At 41.6% G+C, this 26,664-nt stretch overlaps 4 protein-coding genes across 9 annotated transcripts in view; 3 read left to right on the top strand and 1 right to left on the bottom strand.

The window, feature by feature from the left end:
- cacna1eb (calcium channel, voltage-dependent, R type, alpha 1E subunit b) overlaps positions 1–8,574 on the top strand; it is a 44,791-nt gene extending 36,217 nt beyond the window's left edge. For 2 of the 4 annotated variants that reach the window (XM_031864956.1, XM_031864955.1), the window contains 15 exons: positions 92–211; positions 334–399; positions 971–1,062; positions 1,187–1,361; positions 1,457–1,584; positions 1,917–2,013; positions 2,475–2,580; positions 3,008–3,115; positions 3,201–3,301; positions 3,773–3,879; positions 3,970–4,069; positions 5,541–5,645; positions 6,064–6,196; positions 6,348–6,511; positions 6,743–8,574. In XM_031864956.1, coding sequence (XP_031720816.1) covers positions 92–211; positions 334–399; positions 971–1,062; positions 1,187–1,361; positions 1,457–1,584; positions 1,917–2,013; positions 2,475–2,580; positions 3,008–3,115; positions 3,201–3,301; positions 3,773–3,879; positions 3,970–4,069; positions 5,541–5,645; positions 6,064–6,196; positions 6,348–6,511; positions 6,743–7,249 — 2,109 coding nt within the window. In that variant the 3' untranslated portion in view covers positions 7,250–8,574. The remainder of the gene's footprint in view (positions 1–91; positions 212–333; positions 400–970; positions 1,063–1,186; positions 1,362–1,456; positions 1,585–1,916; positions 2,014–2,474; positions 2,581–3,007; positions 3,116–3,200; positions 3,302–3,772; positions 3,880–3,969; positions 4,070–5,540; positions 5,646–6,063; positions 6,197–6,347; positions 6,512–6,742) is intronic. The other 2 variants (XM_031864958.1, XM_031864957.1) reach the window with 1 other exon arrangement.
- A 758-nt stretch (positions 8,575–9,332) lies between these two features.
- LOC116393286 (RING finger protein 11-like) lies at positions 9,333–13,174 on the top strand. Its single transcript, XM_031865465.1, has 3 exons — positions 9,333–9,965; positions 10,349–10,518; positions 10,955–13,174. Exons 1-3 carry the CDS (start codon positions 9,843–9,845, stop codon positions 11,127–11,129), a joined length of 468 nt encoding a protein of 155 aa, XP_031721325.1. The 5' UTR covers positions 9,333–9,842; the 3' UTR covers positions 11,130–13,174.
- A 974-nt stretch (positions 13,175–14,148) lies between these two features.
- Positions 14,149–17,917, bottom strand: rpe65a (retinoid isomerohydrolase RPE65 a). Its single transcript, XM_031865464.1, has 14 exons — positions 17,907–17,917; positions 17,640–17,722; positions 17,359–17,509; positions 17,045–17,152; positions 16,691–16,832; positions 16,456–16,603; positions 16,169–16,250; positions 15,956–16,088; positions 15,725–15,864; positions 15,233–15,362; positions 15,032–15,146; positions 14,827–14,921; positions 14,638–14,749; positions 14,149–14,543 (listed from the first exon to the last, which is right to left on the bottom strand). Exons 1-14 carry the CDS (start codon positions 17,915–17,917, stop codon positions 14,398–14,400), a joined length of 1,596 nt encoding a protein of 531 aa, XP_031721324.1. The 3' UTR covers positions 14,149–14,397.
- Positions 17,918–19,662: 1,745 nt separating this feature from the next.
- On the top strand, positions 19,663–26,430 carry LOC116393145 (serine/arginine-rich splicing factor 11-like). 3 transcript variants are annotated; one of them, XM_031865212.1, is made up of 12 exons: positions 19,663–19,995; positions 21,180–21,313; positions 23,812–23,927; positions 24,194–24,274; positions 24,375–24,412; positions 24,512–24,645; positions 24,761–24,839; positions 24,926–25,045; positions 25,130–25,219; positions 25,338–25,406; positions 25,539–25,716; positions 25,842–26,430. In XM_031865212.1, the coding sequence occupies exons 1-12, from the start codon at positions 19,874–19,876 to the stop codon at positions 26,031–26,033; spliced, it is 1,353 nt and encodes a 450-aa protein (XP_031721072.1). In that variant the 5' UTR covers positions 19,663–19,873; the 3' UTR covers positions 26,034–26,430. The 3 variants fall into 3 exon arrangements, with proteins under 3 accessions (XP_031721072.1, XP_031721073.1, XP_031721074.1); XM_031865213.1 differs by having other exon boundaries at positions 19,664–19,995; positions 25,938–26,430; XM_031865214.1 differs by lacking the exons at positions 19,663–19,995; positions 21,180–21,313 and adding an exon at positions 21,343–23,560.
- Positions 26,431–26,664: the final 234 nt, after the last annotated feature.

The raw sequence follows: 26,664 nt of genomic DNA, 5'->3' as shown, positions 1-26,664 counted from the left end.
TCTGTCTGCCACTCTCTCTCTCTCTCTCTCTCTCTCCCTCTCCCTCTCTTTCTCTCTCGTGTCACCCACTCTCCAACCATTCATGCGTCAGTCCGTGAACACAATCAACATGAGTTTCTTGAAGCTTTTCCGAACAGCCAGGTTGATCAAGCTGCTGAGGCAGGGCTACACCATCCGTATCCTGCTGTGGACCTTTGTTCAGTCATTCAAGGTCGGACATTTTACTTATTTCTTATCGCTTTGGTTCCTTGCACGAGGATCATAATGATGCTTTTAAAGCAATATAACTTTTATTCATGACGAGTTTTGTCTTTGCCGTCTCTTCTCCAACAGGCTCTTCCTTATGTCTGTCTTCTCATCGCTATGCTTTTCTTCATATACGCCATAATTGGAATGCAGGTATCCTTTCATTAATATTTCACAAATAACATAACAGACAGACTGTGGAAGTCTAACTTAGGGTTATGTACAGGACTTCTGCACTACTTTTATTTTTAAGAAACAAATGCAGACTATGTGACTGAATATATACATTTTTTGATCCGCTGTAGTCTCAGTGTTTAAGTTTCAAGACATTTATTGTCACTCCAGTTATACAGGTACAATCGCGTAAAATGCTTTAGCTGGGAGGCTCAATAAAAGAACGAAAATTAATAGTAAATAGAAAAAAGGCATTTAAAATATGACATAATAAATATAACAGAAATATAAGAAGCAATAAAAATCTCGATCTAAGAAATATACAAACATTGAAGAGGGTTTTGTTCATTGATTTTACAGATGTTTTTGTATTTTTTTCATATTTATAAGCTATTTGGTGGATTCTTTTCTTAATATTGTTTATATTAAGTCATTTGCACCATTTAGTCATTTGTGTTACTGATTGTTTTAACGTTTTACTTGGACATTTTTTTTAATATATGTAATGTAATTGAGTTCCAATGTAATAAACACAACCGGTTCTCTGCAGGTGTTTGGAAACATCAAGCTGAATGATGAGAGTCACATCAATCAACACAACAATTTTAAGACCTTTTTCAGTGCGCTGATGCTGCTCTTCAGGTGGGCTCATCAAAAGTACCCTTCAAGCCTCGATGCTTTCAGTTTTAATTCATTCTCTTTCGCTTCTAGAAAATGGGTCTGAATTTGATGTCAACTAGGTGTTGGTTTGTGTTTAAACCCCCAGGAGTGCTACAGGGGAGTCCTGGCAGGAGATAATGCTTTCGTGTCTGTCGGGTCGGGAGTGTGAACCAGACTCGTCCATCTCCCCACTCACCACGTCTCCAGACCACGAGGGAGGCTGTGGGACTGACTTTGCGTACTGCTACTTCGTCTCATTCATCTTCTTCAGCTCGTTCCTGGTCAGGGCTCCACCAAAATGACACTCGCGTTATATATTTGTCAATTCCTCTGCTGTCTTTACGCACTGCTTTTCTTCTTCATGTCTCTTTTATAGATGCTAAATCTGTTTGTGGCTGTGATCATGGATAACTTTGAGTACCTGACGCGAGACTCCTCAATCCTGGGTCCCCATCACCTGGACGAGTTTGTTCGCATCTGGGGGGAGTATGATCGTCTGGCGTGGTGAGACTTGGATCTTATTACTGCTGTGTTTTCACATGTTCAGTTTTATTTAAACTCAAGCAGACCTGATCAACAGTCATGTTCTGTCTTTATCCAGCAGAGGGCCGTCAAAGCACATTTTCAGTGCAATGAGCCTCATGTTTCCAAAAGAGCATCTGGAGTACACTGTGATAGAAAAAGCCAACATTGCTCTTAAAATCTCAAATGCCACAGCACAAGATCTTAAAATTGGAACTTCTCTTCATCTGTGTTAGATCTGTGTTTTATGCCACTGTTCATTAACATCTCCACCTTCTGTTTCTCTGTGCCTCCCCTCACCTTTCCCTCTGAAGTGGTCGTATCCACTACACTGCCATGTATGAGATGCTAACACACATGTCACCGCCCCTGGGCCTGGGCAAAAAATGTCCTGCCAAGATCGCCTACAAGGTACTGACAACATTATCACTTTTTTCTTAAGGGTTAGATGAAACCTCAGGTAAAATCCTAAATTCATTATACTGTATATACTACAGAAAAGAGCAATACAACTTGTAAATAAGGTGGATTTAAGGGAACATACCAACAGAGTGTCTATCAAGTCAAAGGTAATAAAACTGAAGTTGAATTAAAAACTTTCGTTGTGGTTAAAGCCAAATACAGATTATTGTCTGAACATTTACAGAAGTTGTTCAGCTGATGTTGATCGGAGAGAAATTATTTATTAATTAAAATGACTAATGCAGATGTGTTTTTCAGTATGTGGAGTAAAACTGGAAATCTCTGAGGAATCATTTCAAATTTTCTAAAACTAAATAATCTGGTGTGGTATTTTTTGCTGGAAATGTTCACTGAAGTGATTAAATTAATCTCCTTCCGTCTTCTTCTCCCCGTCCCTCGTTGTCTCTCAGAGGTTGGTGTTGATGAACATGCCTGTGGACGAGGACATGAGCGTCCACTTCACCTCCACCCTGATGTCGCTCATCCGCACAGCTTTGGACATTAAAATAGCCAGAGGTCCGACTCATGAATTAGCGCGTCCAGATTGTGATATAGCATTTAAGGGTTCAGCCAAGGATTATTTTCTTTATCGTTTTTTTTTGTGAATACATTTTTTTCATAATAGATTAATTATTTGGTCTCTAAAAAAAACTTTAATTGGGAAAATGTCAAAGAAGACGTCAAATTGTTTGTTTTGTCCGACAAACAATCCAAAACTAAAAACAGATCTGATGTCATATAAGACGAACATGCAGCAAATCATCACAACTGGGAAAGTTGTTAGTTAATTATTAGTTGGTTTGTAGTTTTTAGTTAGAAACACGTCATTTTAAAATTCTATTCTTGACAAATGACATCAATTAACTTATCGATTGATCGACTAATCGTTCACCTTCAGTTAACTGATAATGTATTTGCGGCTGAGTGTGGATGTTTGTTTCAGGCGGTGAGGACCGTATCGCTCTGGATAGTGAACTGCAGAAAGAGATCAGTATCATTTGGCCTTATCTGCCCCAGAAGAACTTGGACCTCCTGGTACCGATCAACAAAGGTCTGGCTCTCAGTAAGGAGGAAATACTCGATGTAATGCTGAGAGACGAGCAGCAACAGTTAATGTAGCGTGTCTGCCCTCACAGATACGGACATGACAGTGGGGAAGATCTACGCTTCCATGATGATAATGGACTACTTCAAACTGAACAAAGCCAAGAAGCTCAGGCAACAACTTGAAGCTCAGGTCAGCTCTGCATGTTATCATCTTCTTCACCCTGTTTTATAATCATGTATTCAAAGAAAAGAGGTACATAGATTAGGTAAGTAATAAGACAACCATGTCGATAATCACATGCGATCTATTATAATTTAATTTAAGGCACAATTTGATCAACAACATAGAGAAACTCTAAATGATAAGCTATGATATGACCTTACCTTTTAATATGAAGAAGAAAGAAAAAAGATATATGGAAAAAGGAAAAATTGAGGAAGAATTGCAGTCTAGCAAACCAAGAATCAAGTTCCATCCCAGTTGCCCATATTTCTTAAACTTCCAAACATAACTCTTTATAAAGAGGAAGGAATGACTTCATTGTCTTGTTTTTGGGGTCCTCTTTGACCTTCTTAAATTTGGGCCTGAACAAAATGAAAATGAAATCAGAATGAAGCTCTCTGACCTCCGTTTGATTTGTTTTTGTTTCTCTCATTTCAGAAGAGTAGCTTAATGTTCAAGAGTCTGGATGCCTCTACGCTCCCGGAGGACATTCTGTCCAACACCCAGACGCTGCCGATGATGGCCCACAGCGCGGGCTCAGCCCTGTGAGTCTGCGCTCATGTCCTCATCTGTTATACTTGTACTTGTGTATTCATTAATGAGTTTGTTGACTGTTTATCTCTGTCCCAATACAGGACCAGGGGAGGCTTTGTGGCTTTGAGCCCCATCTCACCTCAGGAACTGTTTTTGCAGCCCATAAACTCTGACACTGATGCTGCTCAGCAGCAGAATCCGGTAAGAAAGATGATCAACATGAGCCTAAAACCATTAACACCACAACCACGTCTGCATGAGAGCAGCGGTTATTAACAAATCATTGTGGACCTGTCACAGCTATGTGGAGAGGTTGTGGCCAGTTAACTGAAACAGCAATTTTCCTTTTCAGTTTCTTGAATAGTTTTTGGAGGTCAAGTTCCATAAGATCAAGAAGAGTAGAAATATGTTTTTTTCTTCTTTATTATCTTGTTATTCATTTAAATATGCAGTCAGTGATTCTAATCCAATATGCTTTTTGTTAAATTCAACGAACATCTACTCATTGGTCCGCTAACTGTCTGTTCTGTGAGTGAACTGAAAAAAAAGCCCTGGCTCTGTAAATGGGAAACAAACAAAGTGGCTCAGACCGAGACGCAACACTATTAATACCAATCAGCAACTGTTAGTGCTGGTGCAGGAACAAGTCCACGGATGTATAAAGAGAAATGCCTTGGGAGCAAGAAGGACGGTAGTTCTGGAGGGACCGCATACATTTACCAGAATCGCTGACTTAAGTGCAAATCTTCGGCGCAAATCTTCGGCGCCAAGGAGTGTCGCCTCAGTTGAAGCCCTTAACATACGATAACGTACTATACAAGACAAAAGAAGTTGTCAGGGGTGAGCTAGGATGTGTCGAGCCTACCAGTCAGCAGGCTTGCATAGAAAACAATGGATGTCTGTGTGTTTTCACACGTCATATGCCGCTGGTGTGTGTTGCACTGTTGCAAGAGTAATCTTGTGATCCCTAAGAGGGGTCCCCAGGTTGGAAACACTGTCTTAGAGCACCTATTGCAACTCACAAAGCAAAACGTTTCACATATCATTTAAACTGTGACTTGTCTCCGTGCCTTGCAGAACACGGCCTCGCTGCTCTCTGTTCTCGTGTCTTTTAGTCCTCTGGAGGTTGGAACAGCAAAGGCAGATTGTCAAACTTGTTGTTGTTTTGCTGTGTCTATACTGTCTGGTTTTACTGGTCTACGTCGCTTGCTAGATGAATGATCTGAAATTATTCTGAAAAACGCACATATTAGTGTTTGTTCTTGCAGAGGAATGTGTTCGTCCCTTTAGACAGATGTCGTCTGGCTCATGTTTGTGTAGCTATTAAGACCTGAACGCGCATGACTGAATGAACTTCCAAGCTGAAGTATGGACTTCATCTTTCCCTGTGATCTGTTTTGTTTATTGTCTATTCTCGCTTGTCTTCTCCACTGTTTCTATTCCTCCTTGAAGTCAGTCTCCCTGTCGCTAGTTGTTAATCTGTCCGTTTTTGGCTGGAATGGCTTCTGATTGGATGGCGATGTCTATGATAGATGACCCTCAGTTTTGAAATGGCTTGTGTGCCCTCCTCTCAGCTGAGCTGGACCTCCGCATCTAAAGGGCAGTCCTGTCGGGGGACGAGTCTGATTGGTGTCTCTCCTTGCCCTCCTCTCTTGTTTTTGTGCTCACCTAGGTGGGCGAGTGCAGTAGGGGGATTGAAGCCCCACAGGAGCTCCCACTAGGGAGGGGTCTGTGTGTGCGGGCCTCTTCCATGCCCCGTCTGGCTGTAGAGTCGCAGGTACATCTTCCATGACACAGCCTCTGTGCTGGAACTTGAGGACGTCAGTGGCTGCATGGGCTCTAACGCCAAAGTTCCTTATGTGATGCCGAGAAGTTAAATCAGAGTTTTGGCTTGTCTTTTGCTACTTTGGGAGTCTGATTAAGGTTCAAAGAATTGTTAACATGGGGTGATCTTTGAATGCTGATGCCTTCTAACCTTGAGCTCTCTCTCGTCTCGAGAATAGAGGAAACTAATCCAAAATAGTCTGTTAGATGCACGTTATTTTTGCACTGAACTGAAGCATGTTCTGTTTTTGAAAAGCTCTCTGCAATGGTCCTCCTGCTCCTGCATTAAATGATCCGAGTGTAATCCCAGCATGTTCCCTGTGCTTTCATGTTTGTCTGTTTTTGTTTCGTGTGTTTTCACATATAAAAAGACGGAGGTTGCAAGTGGCTCCATGAAACGTTCAGCCTCGACTGTTGCCGATCAGCGGGTCAATGGTCTTTGGGAGGAGGACAAAAGTCCGGAGAGAGTTTATCGACCTCGTCACAAAAGCTACAAGGCTGCTGGTGAGTCCCGCTCACCTGTTATCACATCAGCTTGTGTGTGTATGGTATAAAGTGTTTATTTGGTCATCCCACCATTGGCAAACATGGAACACTGGTGCAATGGTAATGCTTTAATTCATGTTGTCTCCTCTGCTGAATGTCTTCCCTCTAGTTTCCCGCTCAGAGCACTGGAAGCAGGGTGACAAGGAGCGTGGCCGATCTAAGGAGCGCTGTCACCTCCTTTCTCCAAAAGCGTCTCGTTGTAACTCAGAAGAAAGAAGTTTGCAGCCCTCACGATCTTCTAGTGCAGAGAGAGCACGCACCCAAGATAAACAGGTGGGTCAGAGCAGCTCTGTCCAACTAGCTGATTCATGGTCTTGGACAGCAACAAAGGCACAAATTAACAACACAACACACTTAAAAGTGAAATTGAAATTGAATCAGCAAATGTCCCCCTCCATTTCTAATTTGCTGCAGTGCCCCTTTAAGTTTAAGTTGCTGGATGTCCTGGAAAAGAAGATTCAATAAGTCTTGTTTGTTCCATTTTGTCTTTATTCTCGGCTCCAGGGCAACAGCTCGGACAGTCCGGTGCCCTCCACCTCAGAGTCCAGCACCCCCAGCGGCCGACGACCCGTACCACAGGCCCGCTCTCGCCCCCACATCTCCTACTCACCGCTACACCCCTCCGTCGGCGAGGACGACGATGAGCAAGGCAGCCCAGAGACCGTGAGGCGGGGCAAGCCCAAATGGAAGACCCAAGAGGGGGTCGCAGGCGAGAGGCGGGGCGACGCAGACCAAGACCCGTCCCCACTTCGACGCTACCCCTCCGAGCCGTTCCTAGCCTCCCAAGACGGCGACCACAGCCCAGACCCCTCCGGCCCCATGGAGACGTTGACCTTCGAGGCGGCTGTGGCCTGCAGCCTGGGACGCTCAAACACCGTCAGCTCGGCCCGGCCTCGCTTGCGGACCGGCTGGCAGGTCCCCAACGGACACTTTCGTAAGCGCATGGTGCAGACGACCTCTGTTGCGGGCTGTGATCCTCTCAGTGACACAGAGGAGGACGACCGGTGCTAGGGACAGGACGCACAGCGTGGAGGAGGAGGAGGAGGAGGAGGAGGAATCCCAGAGAGGCGTTAGAAGGCGCTGTACGACAACGTACACAGTGAAGGTCAATGTGACTCTTTTTGCATCAGTGCTTCGAGGCCGCGAGCCCTCTGGATGTTTGATAAGATGTGAACCCAAAACGAACGAAAACAAAAAGAACAATACTTCCTGAAACTGTAGTTGCCAATTCACACAGAACACTGACAATAAATAAGGTCTATTTCCTGATATGTACTTGATGATAGAGAGTAATAACACATCTCAAATAGTTGTGGGATGCAGAAAATAAATGAATGGATCAAATTACGTCATTTGTGTCGATAGGTATTTTCATTTCTGAAGATGTTTCTCAATGATTCAGTGTTGCTCTTAACAGTATTTATCTGTGGGGTGTGTGAATATGTAACTACATTTTCTTAAAAATTGATTGTTTTGTAAATATGTTGTGATCATCACACCATTGCCATTTATTAGACCAGATCAATACAACAAGCCATGACGAAGAGGCAATCGGATACTTTACCAGACAATGTGGATACTAATAAGAAAACCTCAATAATGCTGGATTTTTTTTACAGTATGAATGAATGTGCAGGGAAAAAACTGCCTGATTTCCCTTGTTATTTTACTTTTTTGTATTGAACATAAGTTGTGAGAAATGAATACAGTTATAGAACAACGTGGAGAAAGATGCTTATTTGTTAATCATGCCTCCAACAAACTTCAGACCTTTAAAATGATCCATCAAAATAGTCGTGTTACAATTATTTCTACCAGTCTACACCCTTTAAATGAGACTTTCCTGGCAATCATATGTACCATTTAATTTTGAGAATTACTGGGCGTGTAATTTTACTGTGAACTGATACAAAATGATCTTTCATCGTTTTTCACCTTTTTCTTCCTTGTGAATATTGTACGAACCATTGCAGACGATGACTGTAGAAACACTCTAGACACCCCATGACACATTTGTTTCACAAATTAACATTACTCTAACTAACTTACTAATAATGTACAGAGGAATTATGCTGTTTGTAATATTTAGAGAGAAAAAATAACAATACACAGTATCAGCTGATGAGCTTTAAAGGTAAAGGAATCTTTGGAAATGTTCATTTTAAGGTTTGTGTTTTTGTTTTTTTTTGCCTGAAGAAGGCCAATTCTGTGAAACTCACGTAACCAAAAACATGGAGATTTGTATCATAAGTACCTGGAATGCAAATACTTTGTGGGTTTTTATGTGTACAATAGCTGTATATACAAATAAAGGTGTCCTCAAGCTGCCACTGTTATTGAATGTCCTTTATTTAATTTAAATATGAAGCCTGGGAAAACATCAAAAACCTTAATAGATGTGAAATTGAAAGAGTAAAGAATTCACACAGAAACTTTATTTAAATGTATATCCTTGATTTACTATTCTTATTAGTTGTTGACACTGATCACACCTTTATTATGGTGACATCTGAACTCATGTTATAAACTGACACATTTCTTTAAATTGATTTTATGCTTCACCCACACAGGTGTTTTCATTTAGTGCCTCTGTTTAAACCTCTATGTCTGCGTAGGACACTCCAGCCTGTGCTTCATGCATTCTTCCACAGAAGACATTTTGTCAATTAGATTAAATTAAATATGATATAGCATATAATATAATACATAACATATTACAACAGTATATATATACTATAATGTGATAAAAAAGTGCCGTTTTTTTGTGTCTATTTGCTTGTTTTACCACAGAATGCCATATGCCGTGTAGACATTACATTAAAAAAACGATTACATCTAAAACAAACTGATTAAAATTGTGCCTATAGTGTTGAAAAATATTTTTGCAATAAAAGTATGAAGAAAATCTATGTTTTACAATAATCTATTCATCAATAGAGTAATTATGAATTATTGACTAATTCTGTTCTTTATCAATATTTTTAATTTATGTTCATGACTGAAAGGGGCGGGACTTCAGCTCTCTGTCAGAACTACGTAAAGGGGAATCATCCAATCACAGCGCAGAATCACACCCGTACGTCATATCCAACCGACCGATAACATGTCCTCCGGTTGAAGAAAGGGCTAGCAAGGAAGCGAACTGTTTAATATTACTTGCAAAGTTCAACGGAGGAGATGTCGCTACTGTACAAAGCTCAGGCCGCTTAGAGTAACAGCCACAGCTGCTGCTGAAGTAGATAGTTTGTAGAAATCGTGATTATTTCAAAGGAATGAGCGACACGGAAGTCGTCCAGCTGGCTAGCGAAAAAAGTAGCTAGCTAGGCTAGTTGTCGTTAGCACGGGAGTTCTTTGTTTTGTTTTTCAGCTGGAGGTCCCTGTGTTCACGAAGAGAAACTGGTGTCGACAGCTTTAACATTTAACGTTGATGGAGACGTTTTAGAATAATGTACATGGTATATTTAGCAATGTGTAGTTGAACTACTAGTTAATGATCAGAGGGATATATTGGACAAAACTATCATTAGCCACCGAGAGCAACTTTAGCAAGAGAGAGAGATCCGATTTTTAACGTTGGGCAGGACCGGGCTGGAGACACGAAGACATGGGCAACTGTCTCAAGTCTCCCACATCAGATGACATCTCTCTGCTTCACGAGTCCCAGTCAGACAGGGCGAGTTTCGGCGAGGGGACAGACCCGGACCTGGAGCCGCCTCCTCCGTACCAGGTCAGAGTTTAACGTTACCAACAACTCCCAGGGTGTTTCATTTAAGAAAATAAAAGTTTCTGGCACACGAATGATGAGTTGTTATAAGATAGTGTTCGTTAAATGTCCATATGCAGACAGTGTTTGTGAAAATATGTCTGTGTCCTGTGTTTCATATATTTTTCTGCCTCAAGTTCAGTCTAGTCAGATAACACCAGAGTAAACAAACTGGTTTCAGAGTAATCATCATTAAATGACCTGTCAAGTATATCCAGACCTAACAGCTGCTTTATCTTTCATCTTGTCCCCACACAGAGCCTCACCAGTCTGTTCACTTTGTACAGACAAAGTAAGCTGATACAGGAGGATAATTGTGTTTTTGTTTCTCTTTTGTCTGTAACCAGGAGCAGGCTCACATGCCCATGTACCACCCCACACCTAGTCAGGCCCGCCTGGCCACCCAGCTGACAGAGGAGGAGCAGATCCGCATAGCTCAGCGCATTGGCCTCATCCAGCACCTCCCGAAGGGTGTTTACGATGGAGGGAAGGACGGCTCAGAGAAGAAGATCAGAGAGTGAGTGATGTTTACACAGAGGAAGGTTCTGAGCAATTTTGACTAATTCAGACATTGTGTTTTTTTGTACTCCTGACTTCAGTATCTCTTTTGTGACAGTCTAAAATGTATGACTGATATTTAATCGTAAATAAGAATGCTATGATATGACATATGGTCCATGGGAAACAAGTCAGCTGCAATATCAGTCTACATAATGCCATGGTAACAATATGTAACATAATTCCCACTGATTTCTGAGGCCAATCTTCGATTATGGGCTATAAAATCAAATTTAATTGAAATTGAATTGAATAGATAACCAGCTTTAAGAAGCTGGAACCAGAGAATAGTTGGCTTTTTATTGAGTTAAATGTTTAATTAGCTATGAACATATTTGCCAACTGTACAGTATCTACTTGTGTGTATTCAAGCTCTTATTTTCCTCTGTTTTCAGATGCGTGATCTGTATGCTGGATTTTGTTTATGGGGACCCCATCCGATTCCTGCCGTGTATGCACATCTACCACATGGACTGTATAGACGACTGGCTGATGAGGTCCTTCACCTGCCCCTCCTGCATGGAGCCCGTGGATGCTGCCCTGCTCTCCACCTACGACGAGACCAACTGATGTTTCACCCCTCCTCCTTAAAGCTTAGATCAAACACACACACACACCCAACAATGGCCCTCTGGTAGAGTGAGAGGAGCTAAAAAAAAAACAAGTTAACTTTTCTTGCACTTTGAAAAATTCAAAATTTGCCACCCAAATGTTGGCCCTCCATGTCCTCTGGTCTAAATAATAAGCTGGTCTTAAACATCAGTTACACAAACTGTTTACAGGCAACACTATGTGTGTGTGTGTGTGTGTGTGTGCGTGTGCGTGCGTGTGTGCGTGCGTGTTGCTGACGGGGAGGGTGTGTGTGAGCTGTTTGATGACTGTGCATTTCCGCTTGAGCCGGTCTCAGTGGCCCCCCCCCAAACTGACCCCAGTTCACCTTCATTCCCAGTTAGTCATCATTAAAATGGATAATAAGGTCAACAGGTGATCGACCAAAATGCTACGAGTTGTCGCTAGAAATCTGTTGGATTCAATTTGAAGCTTTCTGTGGCAACAGTAAGACTTCCTCAACAAAGTGATCTCTGAACATGTGCTCAGAGGCATGGGAATAAACAGCATACATTTACACTGTTGTTAGAAGAAATCACTCTCCAGCTTGTTAGGATTACAAACAAAGAAACCCCTCAAAGATAAATGTACACCTACAGGAGATCAAGGCGACGGGATGTTCGGCTGCTCCAAATGGCCGGACTTTAAAGAAAATGCTTTGAGTCGAAGGGAATGTGACGTCTGACGGGAACGTTCCTCGAGGCGGTGTTTTAAAGTAGCTGGCAGCCAAAGTAAAGGGCTCATTGGTGCATGGGCAGGGTCAGTCAAAAATTAGAAAATGCTTGCACACACTTTTCATCTGATCCAGAGATTTGCACTTTACTTATAGGACAGTATCTAAACAATATATTAATATATGTACCTTATAACCTTGCACTATCAATCCTTCATTTCCTGAGATGCAAAAGTTCTATAACTGAAAAGGTATTTTCAAAGCTGTCAGTAGTCACTTATCACATCGAGGTAAACCTGAAGATGTATTTAATGAAATCTGTGCTTCAGTAGTATGAGCCTCCACTTTGTTCCGCTTGACTTTTCATTCTTGTGTGTGTTTGTGTGGAAATGAAGGGACAGAGGCTTGCTGCGGTTTAAAGGAGAAGTTAAACATCTTGACACAAGAAGACATCAATCTGATTCTGTGCGTTACGTTTCTCCTGGAGCAAGGAGGGGATTAGCTTAGCATAGCATAAAGACTAAGCCGGGGTAAACTGCTAGCATGGCTCCGAAGCTGCGTCCTCAGAAATGTAAGCGAAGGCGTGGTTAAAAAAGCAAGCGTATCTCCGGTAGCTGGGAGTAAAGTGTTCAATAAACCATTTAAGTACAAGATATAATGTGTTAATAATGAACTAGAGAGTGCTGGGTGGCTTTTTTATTTTTTACTTTGGAGGGCTAAGCTAGCTGTTTCCCCCTGCTTCCAGTCTTTATGCTAAGCTAATAGCCTCCCTCATCTAGCTTACTTGGCGTACAGACATGACGAAGGTATCAATCTGCTCATCAAAGCTAAGAAGCATTTTTCACAAATGTTGAACTGCTCCTTTAAGGGGAAAAAAAGAGGCTAAATTTGAAGCAAACTTGAAACTCTTAGATTTTGAATCCACATTAGTACAAAGTCATTTTCTTTATTTGTCACATTTTTTTTTAGTTTTATTCCACTATAATTGTTTCCTTATTTCCATTCACTGCAGCAGTAGTTGCAAACATTTCCTTTTGATTCGTGACATCGTTTGATGAAAGTGTGGCTGTATTTTTCTGTTTCCTGTGTTTTATCGTTTTTGTTACATTTGTGTAAATTCCACTTTGTATTTAGGACAGTAAGTCAATAACTCTTCCACTGGTTTAAGCCTGACTGTGCAAACCTCTGTCCCAAATGAATTTCAGAGTATGAGAGACTTCTTTTATCGTGTGATAGTCACAACAGAGACTTTCATTAAGCTTTTCCTTTGCTGTGTTTTTCATCTTAAGTTTATTCTGAAAATTATGTCCTGTGATCTTGTTTTATTTGTTTCTTTTTGGAAGGCTAGAAAGCCATCATGTAAAAAAGAAATAAAGATAAAAAATAATATATTTCTTATTGTTTAATTAAGAAATAAGATATAAACAATATGTTTGCATCAGTCAAGTGGACTAAATGTGTGCAAAGGGGCAGAGTACAGGGTACACCATTGGAAATTCCTTTGAGCTTTTCATTAATGCAATCCTAAAATCTGGCAGTGGAGTGTAAAACGTGACGAAATAATCAGGGTTCTCCGTTTGACTGATGGAGCAAGCGAGCCAAAGCCATATTAGTAATGTTTGATGCTTTGTTTCCTCGCCTTGCATCAGCTGGGGAGCAAACACGTGAGTCCAATGGAGCGTTTTTTATTTTGAGTGGAATTGTAGAAACCATTCAAACCAAACGGATGCCTTGTTTATGCACATGGATCTCACGTATGCAATGTGCTTTATGTGGACTCGTGACATTGTATATAAGGGCCACACATCCATCATATGCACTGAAAAAGAATAATGGATTGCAACATGCGCTTTTGTTCTTTCTTTCCTCAGATTATGCAGCGACACAATTAATCAGCTTTGCTGTGTTGCAAGATCTGCATGAGATTCGGACACAATAAGGACGGACACGAGAAGGTCACTTGTTCAGACGCAAACATAATGAGGTTTTGTGTGGCAATATATTAAATCTCTGCAAATATCTCAAGAATTTAGGCTAAAGGATTATTTTTGTGTTAATTGGTCTATGATATATCAAGAGAAATGCCTGCTTGTTTAAAGGTATTAAAAAGCATCATTAATGTGCGTCGGGTTATTTTAATCCCCAAAATCGGAGCACAGGGTCAGCAGCCCAGCAGTTGGAAGGAATTCAGTATTCATGTTAAAAACCAGGAAAGAGGATTGAACCCCAGTTCACTGGGCTACCTAGTAATTAGTAGCTTATAACAGAGGACTGTAAAACAACCACATGTTTTCAGTTTGACAGGTTTATTTTTAACAAGCATGAAATATTCATCTGAGGCAACGTTTTTTATTAAGCCAATGCTGACAATTCAGGTTTAGACATTTGAGTACATCCAGCAACTAGAATCAAAAAGCCACATGAGTTCACATTACATTTTTATTTTACAACCCAAGTCAACTGCAAATGAGCCCATACAACCATTTAGTCATTATTTATCCTGTTTTTAATACTGGGTAATGGCTGGCTGCTGTTGACGCCCTGAGAAAAGCAGCGTTAGGGTTTGTACATCCCATGAAAGGTGACCGGCATGGTGCACTCCACTTCTGCTCGGGCGATCTCAGACATGTCCTTGGCGTTGAGGATGAGGAGGTATCCTGGTCTCTGAGAGCCTGGAGCCACCACGATGGTCAGCAGCACACCTGAGGACGCAGCAACGGATTATCATGAAAACAAGTTCAACCACAGTGGGTGTCAGGTTTGAATATGTTGTGTTTATATTGCTGTTTGTCTTACCATCATCCTCATCTACCCCATCAGGAGTCTGAACAAACAGGGGCTCTGAGGGGTAGGAGTCTGGCTCTTGCCACACCCAGGTCTCCTTGGTCTTCACATTCAACTTGCAGATCTACAAGAACAAAGTCAGTTCAGGAAAAAAGGCTTGTTTGACACACTTAACCAGTTGAAGGTATTTTGTTAACTTACCCTGTCCGGTATGAAATGGTTGAGACCCAGGCCGTAGGCGTACGTGTAATTCTTTCCTCCGTACCTCTGGTAGTTAATCTGAGGGAACTCAAAAGCTACAAAAACCACATTCAAATGGTTACATAATGACAACATTTCCAGTGTATATCAAATGTAAATGTGTTCCCATGACTTAGTAAGTTAAATCTGTTGGATGTGCTTGCACCTTGGCGAGGCCCGGAGAAGAGCACCTCCGGCTCCAGCCAGATGGTCCCATCGGCGTGCATCGTCGCTGTGGCTGTGGTGTACGGCAGGCTGACGAGGTTCTTCCCCTGCTCCTCCTACACCGCGATGAGATCAAATAACATGAGACTTTACCTGTGTAGGGGGCCGTTTGTGTCCTGACGAGCAAAGACAGGAGACTCACCTTGTGGACGTCCAGGGGAATAACATATCTGCGGACCTCCGGCTGTGGCGCCATCATGGCCGCCTTCTTCACCTCTTCCCAGTTGGCTCTCAGGTTGGCCAACCAGAGGTAGTTGTAAACAAACTCGAAACTGCACAGACAATGAACAGCAATGACTCTTTTGTCAAACAAATCTGCAGAAGATGTACAGGGAAGTCTTAACGGTGCTTTAAACGGGATTGGGAGCATTTCGATTGCCTTCCATATTTCTCAACATGGCGCCGGCTGAGCAGGCGGCTTGCAGCTAGCGGTGCTAACAGCGCTAACGGTGCGAACAACGGCGAAAGTGTGGACAGCGCTAACAGTGTTCACCGGAGGGGGGACGTGGACGTGCTAAAACACTGTCGGTCGGGACAGCGTTATCAACAGTCACTCTTCTATATCTTTACTTAGCAAACAGTTAATGTGCTGAATCTCGTATATTGCACCTTTAAATTAAAGTCCAACATTTACCCTTTCCATCCACAGAGGTCAACAACAATGAAGCCTTGGTCCTCATAGGTGTTGATGTGATGGAACATGCCAATGGCCGCCCCTTTGTACTTGTGATCAATGTACTCTCCTGGTTCTTTCCTGGCAATGTGAAACAAGGTCTGTAAAACACAGAGGAGGCATCATGAGATTACTATGATAAATATCAAGGGTTAGAATCACCAAAGACAACAATGTACTGCGAGGTCTCACTCCTTGGTTCTCATTGGACTCAAAACAGTCCATGTAGTTGGAGCCACGGATGCTCCAAGCACTCAAGAATTTCAGCAGGTTGATTTTCACCGGGGTCTCCACGAAAACAAAGTAGTTGTCTGACATGCCGAAGCTGAAATTGGGAAGGAGAGAATGTCAAAACTTTGACTTTCTGTGACAACACTGATAACATATGGTGGAGTCTACACACACCTGTGCACATAGGAGGGCTTGAACCTCTCAGCACTGGGGAACTGCACCACCACCTTGGACTTCTCAATGGGATCAGACTTATCTAAGAAAAAAAAAGGCTTTTTAAAATGTTTGATTCAGCAAGTAAAAAACGAATTATGTTTTTTTCTTTTATTTTATTTGAGAGGTCACATCGATTCCTCTAACCCTGAATTTACCATTCAGCAACACATTTTTGTTAAAAAAAAGGAGCTGAGTTTAAGGAGAGTTTAACTGTTATGTGTGGTGATGCCAGCGCTGATCCAAACCTTTCTGTGTGGGTGGGATCTTGACAATGTTGTAGGCCAGCGTTGCTCCCTTCCCCATGCAGTTTCCAATGTTATACACTGTACCATCTCTCTCAATGTGAGGGTGGGCTGTCAATCCGTTAACGTTGACATAGTTACACAGGTCAACCTGCATACACAATAAAGACATTTCACTGATGGAAAAAAAAGAGTGTTTTACACCTCAAAATTCTACAGTAGATTTGCATTGATATACCTTCTTTAGCGTCTCCAAGGTGTCCATGTTTACTTTAGTGATGTAGTTGGTTTCTGTTACGGCATAGAAATCCTCACCAACAGGGTAAACGTTCACCAGGCAGTTGTCTGTGACTTCAACACCCTTGAAGTAAGAGAAAAACCTGGACACAAAAAAATGATTTCATTTTACAAAAGTAATATCATGAGCTGAAACGACGCCAACACAAGTCTGGAGTTTAAAAAAAAAAAACTGCAGATGTAGCATATTTAGCAGTTTAATGAGGAAAGACCGCCAAAGGAAAAGTATGCTAACTTTAAAGTACTCATTACCCATTTGTATTTCATGTTTTAAAGTGTTTTACGTGCAACACACCTGGAGAAAATGTTTTTGCAGGGATCGGGGTACGCAAAGGTGCCAAACTCAGTGATCACCACGCGCTTCTCTGTGATGGCTCTCACGTAGGCATCTGTTTTGATATACCTAGGAGAAGGAAAATTATTTCATCCCGAAACATTCGACACAAAAATGTTTTATTGATTCATGGACAGCCTTTTATCTTATAAAATATTGCTGATGTATGTTCGTGTGACTTGATTAGAATGGAGACCTGTGTCTGCAGGTTGATTTTACTACAAATAGCCTGAAAAATTACACAACACAACAGTATTCTTTCCTTCAGGTCTTACTTTCGGAAGTAGGTGACCTGTCCGTTCTTGAAGTCGAATTTGTGCATGAGGGCCTGGCCATCGAAGAGGTGATAGAAGGGTTCATCTCCAACCTCGAAAAGCCCAGGTCCTAAACGGAGAAGACTTCCCTTCAGAAAGGAAGGAATCCTTCCTGCAAAACACCAACATAAAAAACACAAATTCTGGGGCTTACTTTCTATGCTCTAAAAATACTCAAGTTATAAAACTGTCAAATGTTTATTTGACTGCAGTCTATTTCTGTCAGAAATTTGCAAACATACCTATGACTGTCGCTGGAAGAGGCTCAGACAGCTCCTCGCATGTCTCAAACATCTTCTTGTAGCCTCCAGCTGGGTGTTCAAATCTGTGATCAAACAGTGAAGACATCAACCAACACGGCAGCCAGGTAAACCAAATCCTTTAAGCTTAAAAAGCTGCAGACACACTGTCCGTTCAAATCACTGCGTAAAAGTCACAGGATCAAGTCAAAGAAACGTAAAATCAATATGAGATAAAAGAATAAAAAGTAAATTAAAGTTGGAACTCACCGGCTGACCATGTTTCCTTCCTGTTGTGGCACCACACAAAGCAAACTCTGGTCACTTCTGAACTGGACGTCTCTCTCCCAGTGGATTTGGGGTATTTATTTGTCTAGTCCCCTTCATGGTCACTGGAAATCTGTGCTGTAAACTTTTCTCCTGGCCAATCATCATGTCGCAGCGTGAACAACAATCCCATTGTGCCAATATCCTCTGCTGAGTGACCCAATGGCTGCCCCTAAGACACCGGATTTATGGCAGAGAATATCTATCACGCAGAATTGGCAAATGTGTTGCAATCGTGCATGTGATTATTTTTTTCAATTGTTATGCTTTAAGATATAGATAAGCTGAGTCATACTAAGTGCAGTATAGTTCCGAGTATTAATGAAACATGTGGGGTTACAAAAGAACAAGTAAACAAAGTGAATGGGGATTTTAAATTCAGTAATTCAGAATGTGTGCAATTCATAGAAACATTTTGGAATGAGACAAAATTGGAACAAAAGTACCACCACTTTATTCGAGATTAAATAATGTTTTTCTGAAATAGTAATAGCATGATGATCTATTGTGAAACACAATAACAGTGAACCTTTACAACTATTTATAGACCATCTTGTACAAAATAAGACGGTTGCACACAACACTAATTGTGTGAAATGTGGCCAGTTGTTTTTTGGTCTGAACTCAAAATGGCTTTACTTGCTTGTCTCAGTGTGGCGATAATCCAGGTGAAGGGATTATGTTTGACGTAGCCTCAAGAACAAACGCTGCATTGTTCCTTCTGGGAAAAAACACCATTAGCAGAGAGAGAGTTTTGTCAGTGACGGGGGTTGTGATGTGACTCCCCCAGCCAACACATGCAGACTGACCTACATTAGCAATATATAACATTTTTATGAAACTCTATGAATCAAAAAAAGAAAGGGTCAGTTGGTGAATATTAGTGAGAGTGACAGAGGGGTTCAGTCAGAGTTCAGTGACCCCAAACACAGCCAGGACCCAAAAATGTGGAGGAAACTCCCCAAACGATTTGAAATCAAATGACCCACTTTTGTCCACCAATTGTAACTTATAGTAGAACAAACATGCATGTTGCTGTCAGTCACTCTGGAAAACAATAATTTATACAATTTCACAAAACCATACCAACTCAAACTCCACTTTGTAGCTTGTTCTGGGGCTTTCGACTGTATCACATGGTCATCATCGTGGACGTTGATGTCACATCTTTCGAGAACACCATCCGCTGGTGAAAACTGTGATGTGGGTGAAAGCTCCAGAAAGAGAGCAAGGGAGCAAATATGAGGTGAAAATATTCTTGGCTGAGAAGTTTGGGAAATTTAGTTTGAGAGCAAAAACAACCTGCTTGAGTTGGGATTGTTTTAGTCAAACTACTATTTCCAAGGCCAAGAATGAACTTTGATAAATGTTTATTCAGAAAGGTCTACATACAACGGAGAGGTTATCAGAACAAATGTAATGAAAGGAGATATAACAATGGCTAAGACTTGCTCTCCTTTCCTCTGCTCTGTTGTTGTCCTTGTTTCTAATCCTCTATAAAGGAAAGGGAGACCTCTGTTGGTTGATTTATGGTCAAAACTTTTCAAACGTGGCATCAGTGTCGCGCAGGCTGCTGTGCAAGGCTAATATTAGATCAATAGATCAGAGGAGGCTAAACTAAATATAGTAATACACTTAAATTAACCTGCGATGTTGTTGGGAAAATATCGACGTTGCTCTCACAGTAACGCAGGTCAACTACACGCATGCGCACATCGTTCGGAGTAAACAATATGGCGGCGGTATGCTACAGCCTGTTGACGTAGTTGATAGCTAGCTCCTAGCGTCTAGTCCGCCATTTACCTCCTAAACAAGCTGCTAAAAACAACCAGCGGAGAACCGCGACTTTCATATAAGTTTAGTAGTTAACGGTGGGCTTTGCTGTTTAAACGGCTTTTAATCGTGGGAAGATGAATTACACCACGAAGGTGGTCCAGGTGACCAATGTGTCGCCGAGCACAACATCGGAGCAGATGAGAACTCTGTTCGGCTTTTTGGGAACTATCGAAGAACTGAAGTTGTTTCCACCAGAGTGAGTTGACTTATTTTGTGATATAACGTCACTGTGATGGCGGTGAAGTCACATTTTAGCTGTGTGTCTTCTCTGAACAGGGAGACTTTATTGGATGGAAACCTGACGAGGCCTAACCACGGGGCCTAGCATGCTAACCATGATTGTAGCTAGCTAACAGTTAACGTTAGCCTAATAACGTTACCTAACACCAACTCGCTATTCAACCTAACTGCCCACAACCGTTTCTTAAATTACCCTGTACGTGTAGCTTGTGATGCAGGGTCAAATAATATAGTAGAGGCTTAAATAGGGCAACGAAAAAACCGTCTCGTGTTAATTTGAGTGTTTTGGGGTTTTGTGTTCTTCTCCTCAGCAAAGGCAGAAAGTTAAATAATAAAAAGACGAAATAAAATCCTCACAATTAGTAGAGTCATGTTGGATCTATTGTTTTCTGCTGTCTCTTAATTATATAAAACAAAAGGCACGAGTTAAACCGTCTGTGTTGACTCTCCCTTACTATCATGATTTTAACTTTGTGCATATAATCTATTCATGTTTAATTATTGATTAGCTAGGATATTCATTGTTTTCTGGATTGATCGAGAAAACTCGAAATGGTGAGGTCTTCTGATAACTTGACCCAAAGACATAGAAGAGCAGCAAATTCACACATTTTAGAAACAGAATATTTCTTATTTCCCTCCATAATAGACGAGTAAATCAACATAAAACGAGTCTACATTAAATGTGATGATCTATTAAATCGACTTCAGTTCTACACAGTATCTCCTACTTTAACGCAGTACCTTAAAATGTGTCTTTCTGTCTTATAATTTTACTTACAATCATAACGTTAAGTTAGTAACGTTTTTACTGATTGTCGATCCTAGCCTTGGTTTTATGGGGAGCAGGGAAGTTGTAGTGAGATGAGGCTTTTAGTGTTTTGAGGGAGTCTGCGTTGCAACAGCTCAAACCATCCCTGATGTCCATGATATGTATTTGTTATCATTATGGCAGTATTGTGTGTGTGTGGATGCTTTTTTTTTTTGAGCGATGCACTGAATGCCTTTTCATGCCCGTGGTTATGATTGGACAACATCACATTGTCAAAAGACAGCACAAACAAAGATGCATTGTTTTGATGATTGTTTGCGATTTCATGCTGGATAGTATTAATCGTATTTGTGACTTCCTCTCAATAGTGATTCTCAGATGCCGGTGACATCGCGGGTGTGCTTTGTGAAGTTCCAGGAGCCGGAGTCCGTCGGAGTGTCTCAGCATCTGACTAACACCGTGTTTGTGGACAGAGCGCTGATTGTGGTCCCGTTCGCTGAAGGTTTGTCACGTCATTATTTCCACGTATGAGTGGTCCAGTGATTGAATGGCATGAATAGTGAAAATGTAAAAGAGTAAAAAGCATTTAATCTGGGCTTTCCCATTAGTGAATTGCACAAGTCATCTCACCCTGCTCTGTTTATATGAACTCTTTAAAGATAATTTCAATGATATTGTTTATTCCATTCCTTCCCATTGTCTATGAGAAGTTCTTCAACAGACCTCTATTGTCAGATTTTTGGTATACTGCGGTAGCACATCCCATGTCTGTTTTACCACCACGATGCAACTCTTTTGATAAACTGGAATTCATTTCTTTGGGCAAATACATATCAAGCGTCATGCATACGTCTCTGCCTAAACAATAATCGGATGTGCATGTAGAAATCGCAGTATACCCAAATCTGCTTGACAGACATTTACAGATTAGGAGTTGAACATTGCCAAGCTGTGGGCGCCGCAGTGAAGTGAAGTTGTTGAAACTCTTAACCATATGCATTTTATTTTCTCCCCCATATTGGACTATCCTCTGTTAAACTTCTCTCTGTTATTTGTGTGTGTGTGTGTATGTGTGTGTGTGTGATTTTTGTAGTGAAGAAGGCAAAAGCAGCCCCCTCGTTGATGGCTGAAAGTGGTCCTCTGCCTGCCAACAGGGGATTGTAGACATTTGCAAAGGCCAGCAAGCATTCAAGTCCCACCCGCTCTTTTTTGTGTCCTCTATTCTTTCTCTGCCTTCTCTTTCCCCTTCCTTCTGTCTAATTGATCTTTTCTAGGTGGTTTAGTTTAAGGTACAAAGCTCAGATAGCAGGGACATAGCCTGAAACGGTGCTCATTTTGCATTGTTTTGCAACACTTTTGAATGCTGCTTTGCCATTTAATGGCGAAAGAATTGTTCCTCAACGGATAAGGCTGGCAGTTATTCTTTAAGTGTTAACCATCCCATGAAAAGACTAAAAGACCATCATTGACCAACAACCATTAAAAGTACATCGAGCCACACTGCTGCACTGGGTGACATTTTTGTTCATTATGATGAGCGCAGGCATTGTAGCTTATTTTCAGTCAATGCCACTGACATATTAGTCTGCCACTGAAAATAGTCTCCAACAAATGCACTTTTTACTGCTGTATGAGAAACTTCTGTTGTTTTAGGAAGTCCTAGTCTTTTGTATACAGCATCAAATGGTATATCTGTGACCTGTTTTTAACGATTTCAGTGGTAACAAGTGAGATCATGGCTGAGAGCAGAAAGTACTGACATGAACCAAAACTGTTATATCGCCAGCCTTATCTTATGCAAATATGTCAATTAACTCTCAGAAAAAGCTTTTTAAAAAACCATTTGTTATTTGGGTTTGGTGTTAAAAGCCAATACAAAGACACTGGGTGTTAATAATTGCTTCATCACTCAATGCCCAGGCAGCTGACTCTGCACATACTTAACCAAGGAACTCTAGTCATTGATTGGTTATCGTCATTAATCGCCACGTTGTCTTACGATGCCCACCCAACATGACACTGTGTTGGTCAAATATATTCTCTTTAACAGTGGTCTTCTTTTGTTGTTGTGTTTTACAGTTCTTTTTCCTGGCTCAGCCAGTCCTGTAAACCAGGCCCTGCTGAAAATACCATCCAACAGTTTTGTCTCCTGCAGCAATTTCTCTCTCCAGTGTGCTCCTATATTTACATGTTGTCATTGTTGTGTGTCCGTATTTACGTCATGTCTTTTTGTGAAAGACTTGTTTTGGGGGTGGATTTATTGTGAGATGATTATGAGGTGTTTTTATTTGTCGCATTTAAAAAGAAAATACAATCAGTGGCAAAATGCAAATAAAGATGATGCCGTTATCTTTTGAATGGACCGGTAGCGCAGACTGACCAAACCAGTCCTCTGCCTAGGTTTGGTTGATTGAAGCAGTGGCAGGTAAGGATGCTAGAATAATGATGTACGGCAGACGCGCTACCCACCCTGAATTCTGCTATTGTCATTTAGTACATACCACTATATGCTCTGACATTTGTGTTTTTGGTAAGTAAACACTGATAGCTTGTATAGTGTTCTTGCCAAATCCCTAAAATTCTCTCTGTTGTTTGTATCTCGATTTTTCTCTGTGTGCTTTTAGTAGCGAAGCCGCCAGCGTGAGTCGCTTGTTTCAGTAAACGTCTTAATGAAAAATGAGGGCTCACCCAACTGGAGAAGCAGCTGTGCTTGCTAACGTTTGGTTCATGACTTAAAAAACACTTTCAGGTGATATACTCTTGGCAGTGTTCATTGGAGTAGTGTGATATATTCCAGCAATAGTTAAGTCACTGCAATGATTATGTTGAATTAAGGGAACTCTTCTCTGATCTGTAAGGTAACCATTTTGTTGAACCTAATTTGAGGAATTGCAGTGTGAAGACTTTTTGTTTTTGTTTCTTTGTCTTTTCCAAAGTGTCTTCTCTGTAGTTGAAGTGTGTGGAGATTCTCTTCTAATGCCGGTTTTTATTTTTCTGTAGGATCTATTCCTGATGAGGCTAAAGCTTTGTCACTGTTGGCGCCAGCAAACGCTGTAGCAGGAATTCTGCCAGGAGGAGGACTTCTCCCAACGCCCAATCCCATGTCCAATCCAGGGGTAAGACTTCCAATGCTCCACATGTGGAACAATATACTGCAGACAGTTCAATTTATGTTGCCACGTTATATTCAATTTAAACAATGGTAGTACAACACAGTTGTTTGTGGGTGATGTCTTTTGTGTGATGGTTTGGAACTGAAAACATGGCCGACCCCTTGATGATATTAATACCACTTTGAGTACATGAATGCTCAATATCTCAGCAATATGCTGGCATAACAAAAGCACCGTCATACTCATGTATGCGTCTGATTTTATTCCAGATGGGAGGAAACCCTTTCGGTGTTCCGAACATGGATGCAATGGCTGCATTTGGATTCCCAGGAGCCAATATGAATCCACAGGTGAGAGGCACTGGGAAGTAAATATTTTCCAAAACTTGTAAAGTTAAATATACAGTATGTTCGATTCTACAAACCTTTTACCATCTTCCCTCTTTTTCAGGCTGCTGACCAGCTGTTGAAGTTCATGACAGATCCAAAGTAAGTCTGAATGCCGTTTTAAACTACTGAGTAAAGGAATAAATGTGCAGATGAGTTTGTGGTAACGATGAGTCGACTAACTGATATTCTTTTGTTCAGACTGAATCCTTTGGCTGCAGGCTTGAACCTGAGTGCCAGTCTGAAGGCGGACGCTTCTAATAAGGAAATCGAAGAGGCCATGAAGAGAGTCAGAGAGGCCCAGTCGCTCATTTCTGCTGCCATTGAACCTGGAAGTAAGTGCACTAATGTTTGGAGGAAGACTTATTGTTCTAGTTTTCAGCTTTTTCCCAAAAGGTCCTTTGTATTGTTGTACCTTGACATTACTAAGAGATGGTTTCTGTCCTGCAGATAAGGAAAGCAAAAAGAAGCGTTCTCGTAGCAGGTCCAGGTCCAGGAGGAGGAGGTCCAGGTCACGTTCCAGACACAGGTGATCACTACTGTTAAGTGAAGAGTCAAGAAGAAGCTTTTTTTGTTACGAGAGTAAAGTTAAATGGAGTAAACTTGTGGTTGCAGGCGAACTAGGAGCAAATCACGGCGACGATCAAACTCCAGAAACAAGAGGCGCTCCAAAAGCCCTCGCAGGAGACACACCGACTCCAGAGACCAAAGCAGGAGATCTCCAAGCAGATCCAGGTGGGTTAGCTGCATCAGTGCATCACGCCAGTAAGAGTTAAAGATGTTGATTGGGCTGCTCTGAGATCTGAAATGTGTCCACAGAGATAGAAAGAAAGAGGACTCAGGCAGAAGAAGATCCAAAACACCACCTAAGAGCTACAGCACAGCCAGGAGATCTCACAGCGGGGACCGGTGAGTAGAGCGCAGCATCTCAAGTGATCCGGCAGAAATCAATTCAAAATACAAACTTTAGTATTGCGCGACCAAATCTTCTGTTTTCAAGTCGTCTGCTTTCTGTCCTGCTACACAGGAGACGCAAGAGAAGTCGAAGCCAGAGCCGATCCCCTCCCAAAAAGAGGACTCCATCTCCTCCTCGAAGGTTGGTGTTTCTGTGACATACCAACTAAAATCATGTTTATGGTCCAGACCAACATAAAGTAAATATCCTTTGTGTTGGTACGTCTGGGGCGTTTCATGACACGCCTGACTTTTCCTCTCCAACCGTCCACAGACACAAGAAGGAGAAGAAAAGGGACAAGGAAAGAGACAAAGACCGCAAGGGTGACAAAGACCGCAGTCGTGAGGAACGCGAGCGCTCCACCAGCAAGAAAAAGAAAAGTAAGGACAAAGAGCGGGAACGCGAGCGGGAGCGGGAGAGGAAATCAGACGGAGAGAAGGGAGACGTCAAGGTCAGTATAGTGTATTTAACACAACGTCTTCACTCTTACACACTTAACCTAAGCGTTGCTGTTTAAACTAGTCTGGGGCTCTTTTATGCGTCACACCGTCACATCCATTGGTTTTCCTTTCGTAGGTCACCAGAGATTATGATGAGGAAGAACAAGGCTATGACAGCGGGAAGGAGAGGGAGGACAGGAAGGATTCTGACGACTCTGCTTTGTCTCCTCAGTCTGTAGAAGGTAACGGCACGTCGCGGCCTGTGAAGCAGGCCAAAGTTAACGGAGCCGACGATCACCACGAAGAGGACATGGATGTCAGCGATTAGGTGGTCCGTCCCTCATTGTCCCTCCGTTTTGGTTGTAAACATGTTGCGACTCCCCCTCACCACCACCCCCCCTCCTCCCTACTGGGGTTATTCTAAAATGTGAAGTGAGCGTCAAATGTATGGATCTTTCTCACAGAAGTCATCGACTCGCTTCAAAGAACCCACACGCTCTTTTTGCCTCTACAGACGTAGTCGGTTCAAACTGGAAGTAGGCTTTACTTTCCTTGAGCTTGTGTTGTCACTTTTTCACATATTGTATCTTTTACATTTTTGTTTGGTGTCGTGGTGTTGTTTAGGCCTCCCCTCCTCGAAACAGTTAAATACATTTGTTTCTTGTTATTTGAAAGTGTTTGTTTTATCAAGGATTTCTTTTATAATAAAGCCTATTTGGAAGAAACAAGACGTTGAGAAATTGTTAATAAGCACACCAACACAAAATTAATCTGCAACTATTGCATAATGATTAATCATTAAACTGCGTTTCCTTGTCTTCAATTAGTTAACTGAAAATCTTTTGGTTTTGGAGTGTTCACTATTTTTTGTTACAGATTAAACAATCAAATTATTGGCATATACTTGAGCGGAAAAGTACATCTCATTGATTCAAAAACCATCTTAAAATATTGCCATA

This window comes from Anarrhichthys ocellatus, unplaced genomic scaffold (genome assembly GCF_004355925.1).
Source record: "Anarrhichthys ocellatus isolate YVR2014 unplaced genomic scaffold, GSC_Weel_1.0 scaffold32, whole genome shotgun sequence".
Lineage (NCBI taxonomy): Eukaryota > Metazoa > Chordata > Actinopteri > Perciformes > Anarhichadidae > Anarrhichthys > Anarrhichthys ocellatus.
Note: the sequence above shows the minus strand (reverse complement) of the source record. Positions and strands in the feature narration are given on the sequence as shown.

Excerpts from the sequence above, each read along its gene's own strand:
- LOC116393286 (XM_031865465.1), top strand. The coding sequence starts at position 9,843 with ATGGGCAACTGTCTCAAGTCTCCCACATCAGATGACATCTCTCTGCTT. Across the intron at positions 9,966-10,348 it reads AGCCGCCTCCTCCGTACCAG|GAGCAGGCTCACATGCCCAT; the intron begins GTCAGAGTTTAA and ends GTCTGTAACCAG. Across the intron at positions 10,519-10,954 it reads TCAGAGAAGAAGATCAGAGA|ATGCGTGATCTGTATGCTGG; the intron begins GTGAGTGATGTT and ends CTCTGTTTTCAG.
- rpe65a (XM_031865464.1), bottom strand. Across the intron at positions 15,865-15,955 it reads AGTCCAATGAGAACCAAGGA|ACCTTGTTTCACATTGCCAG; the intron begins GTGAGACCTCGC and ends TGTGTTTTACAG. Across the intron at positions 15,363-15,724 it reads GACCTCTGTGGATGGAAAGG|TTTCGAGTTTGTTTACAACT; the intron begins GTAAATGTTGGA and ends TTGTCTGTGCAG.
- LOC116393145 (XM_031865212.1), top strand. The coding sequence starts at position 19,874 with ATGAATTACACCACGAAGGTGGTCCAGGTGACCAATGTGTCGCCGAGC. Across the intron at positions 19,996-21,179 it reads CTGAAGTTGTTTCCACCAGA|TGATTCTCAGATGCCGGTGA; the intron begins GTGAGTTGACTT and ends TCCTCTCAATAG. Across the intron at positions 25,220-25,337 it reads AGATCTCACAGCGGGGACCG|GAGACGCAAGAGAAGTCGAA; the intron begins GTGAGTAGAGCG and ends CCTGCTACACAG.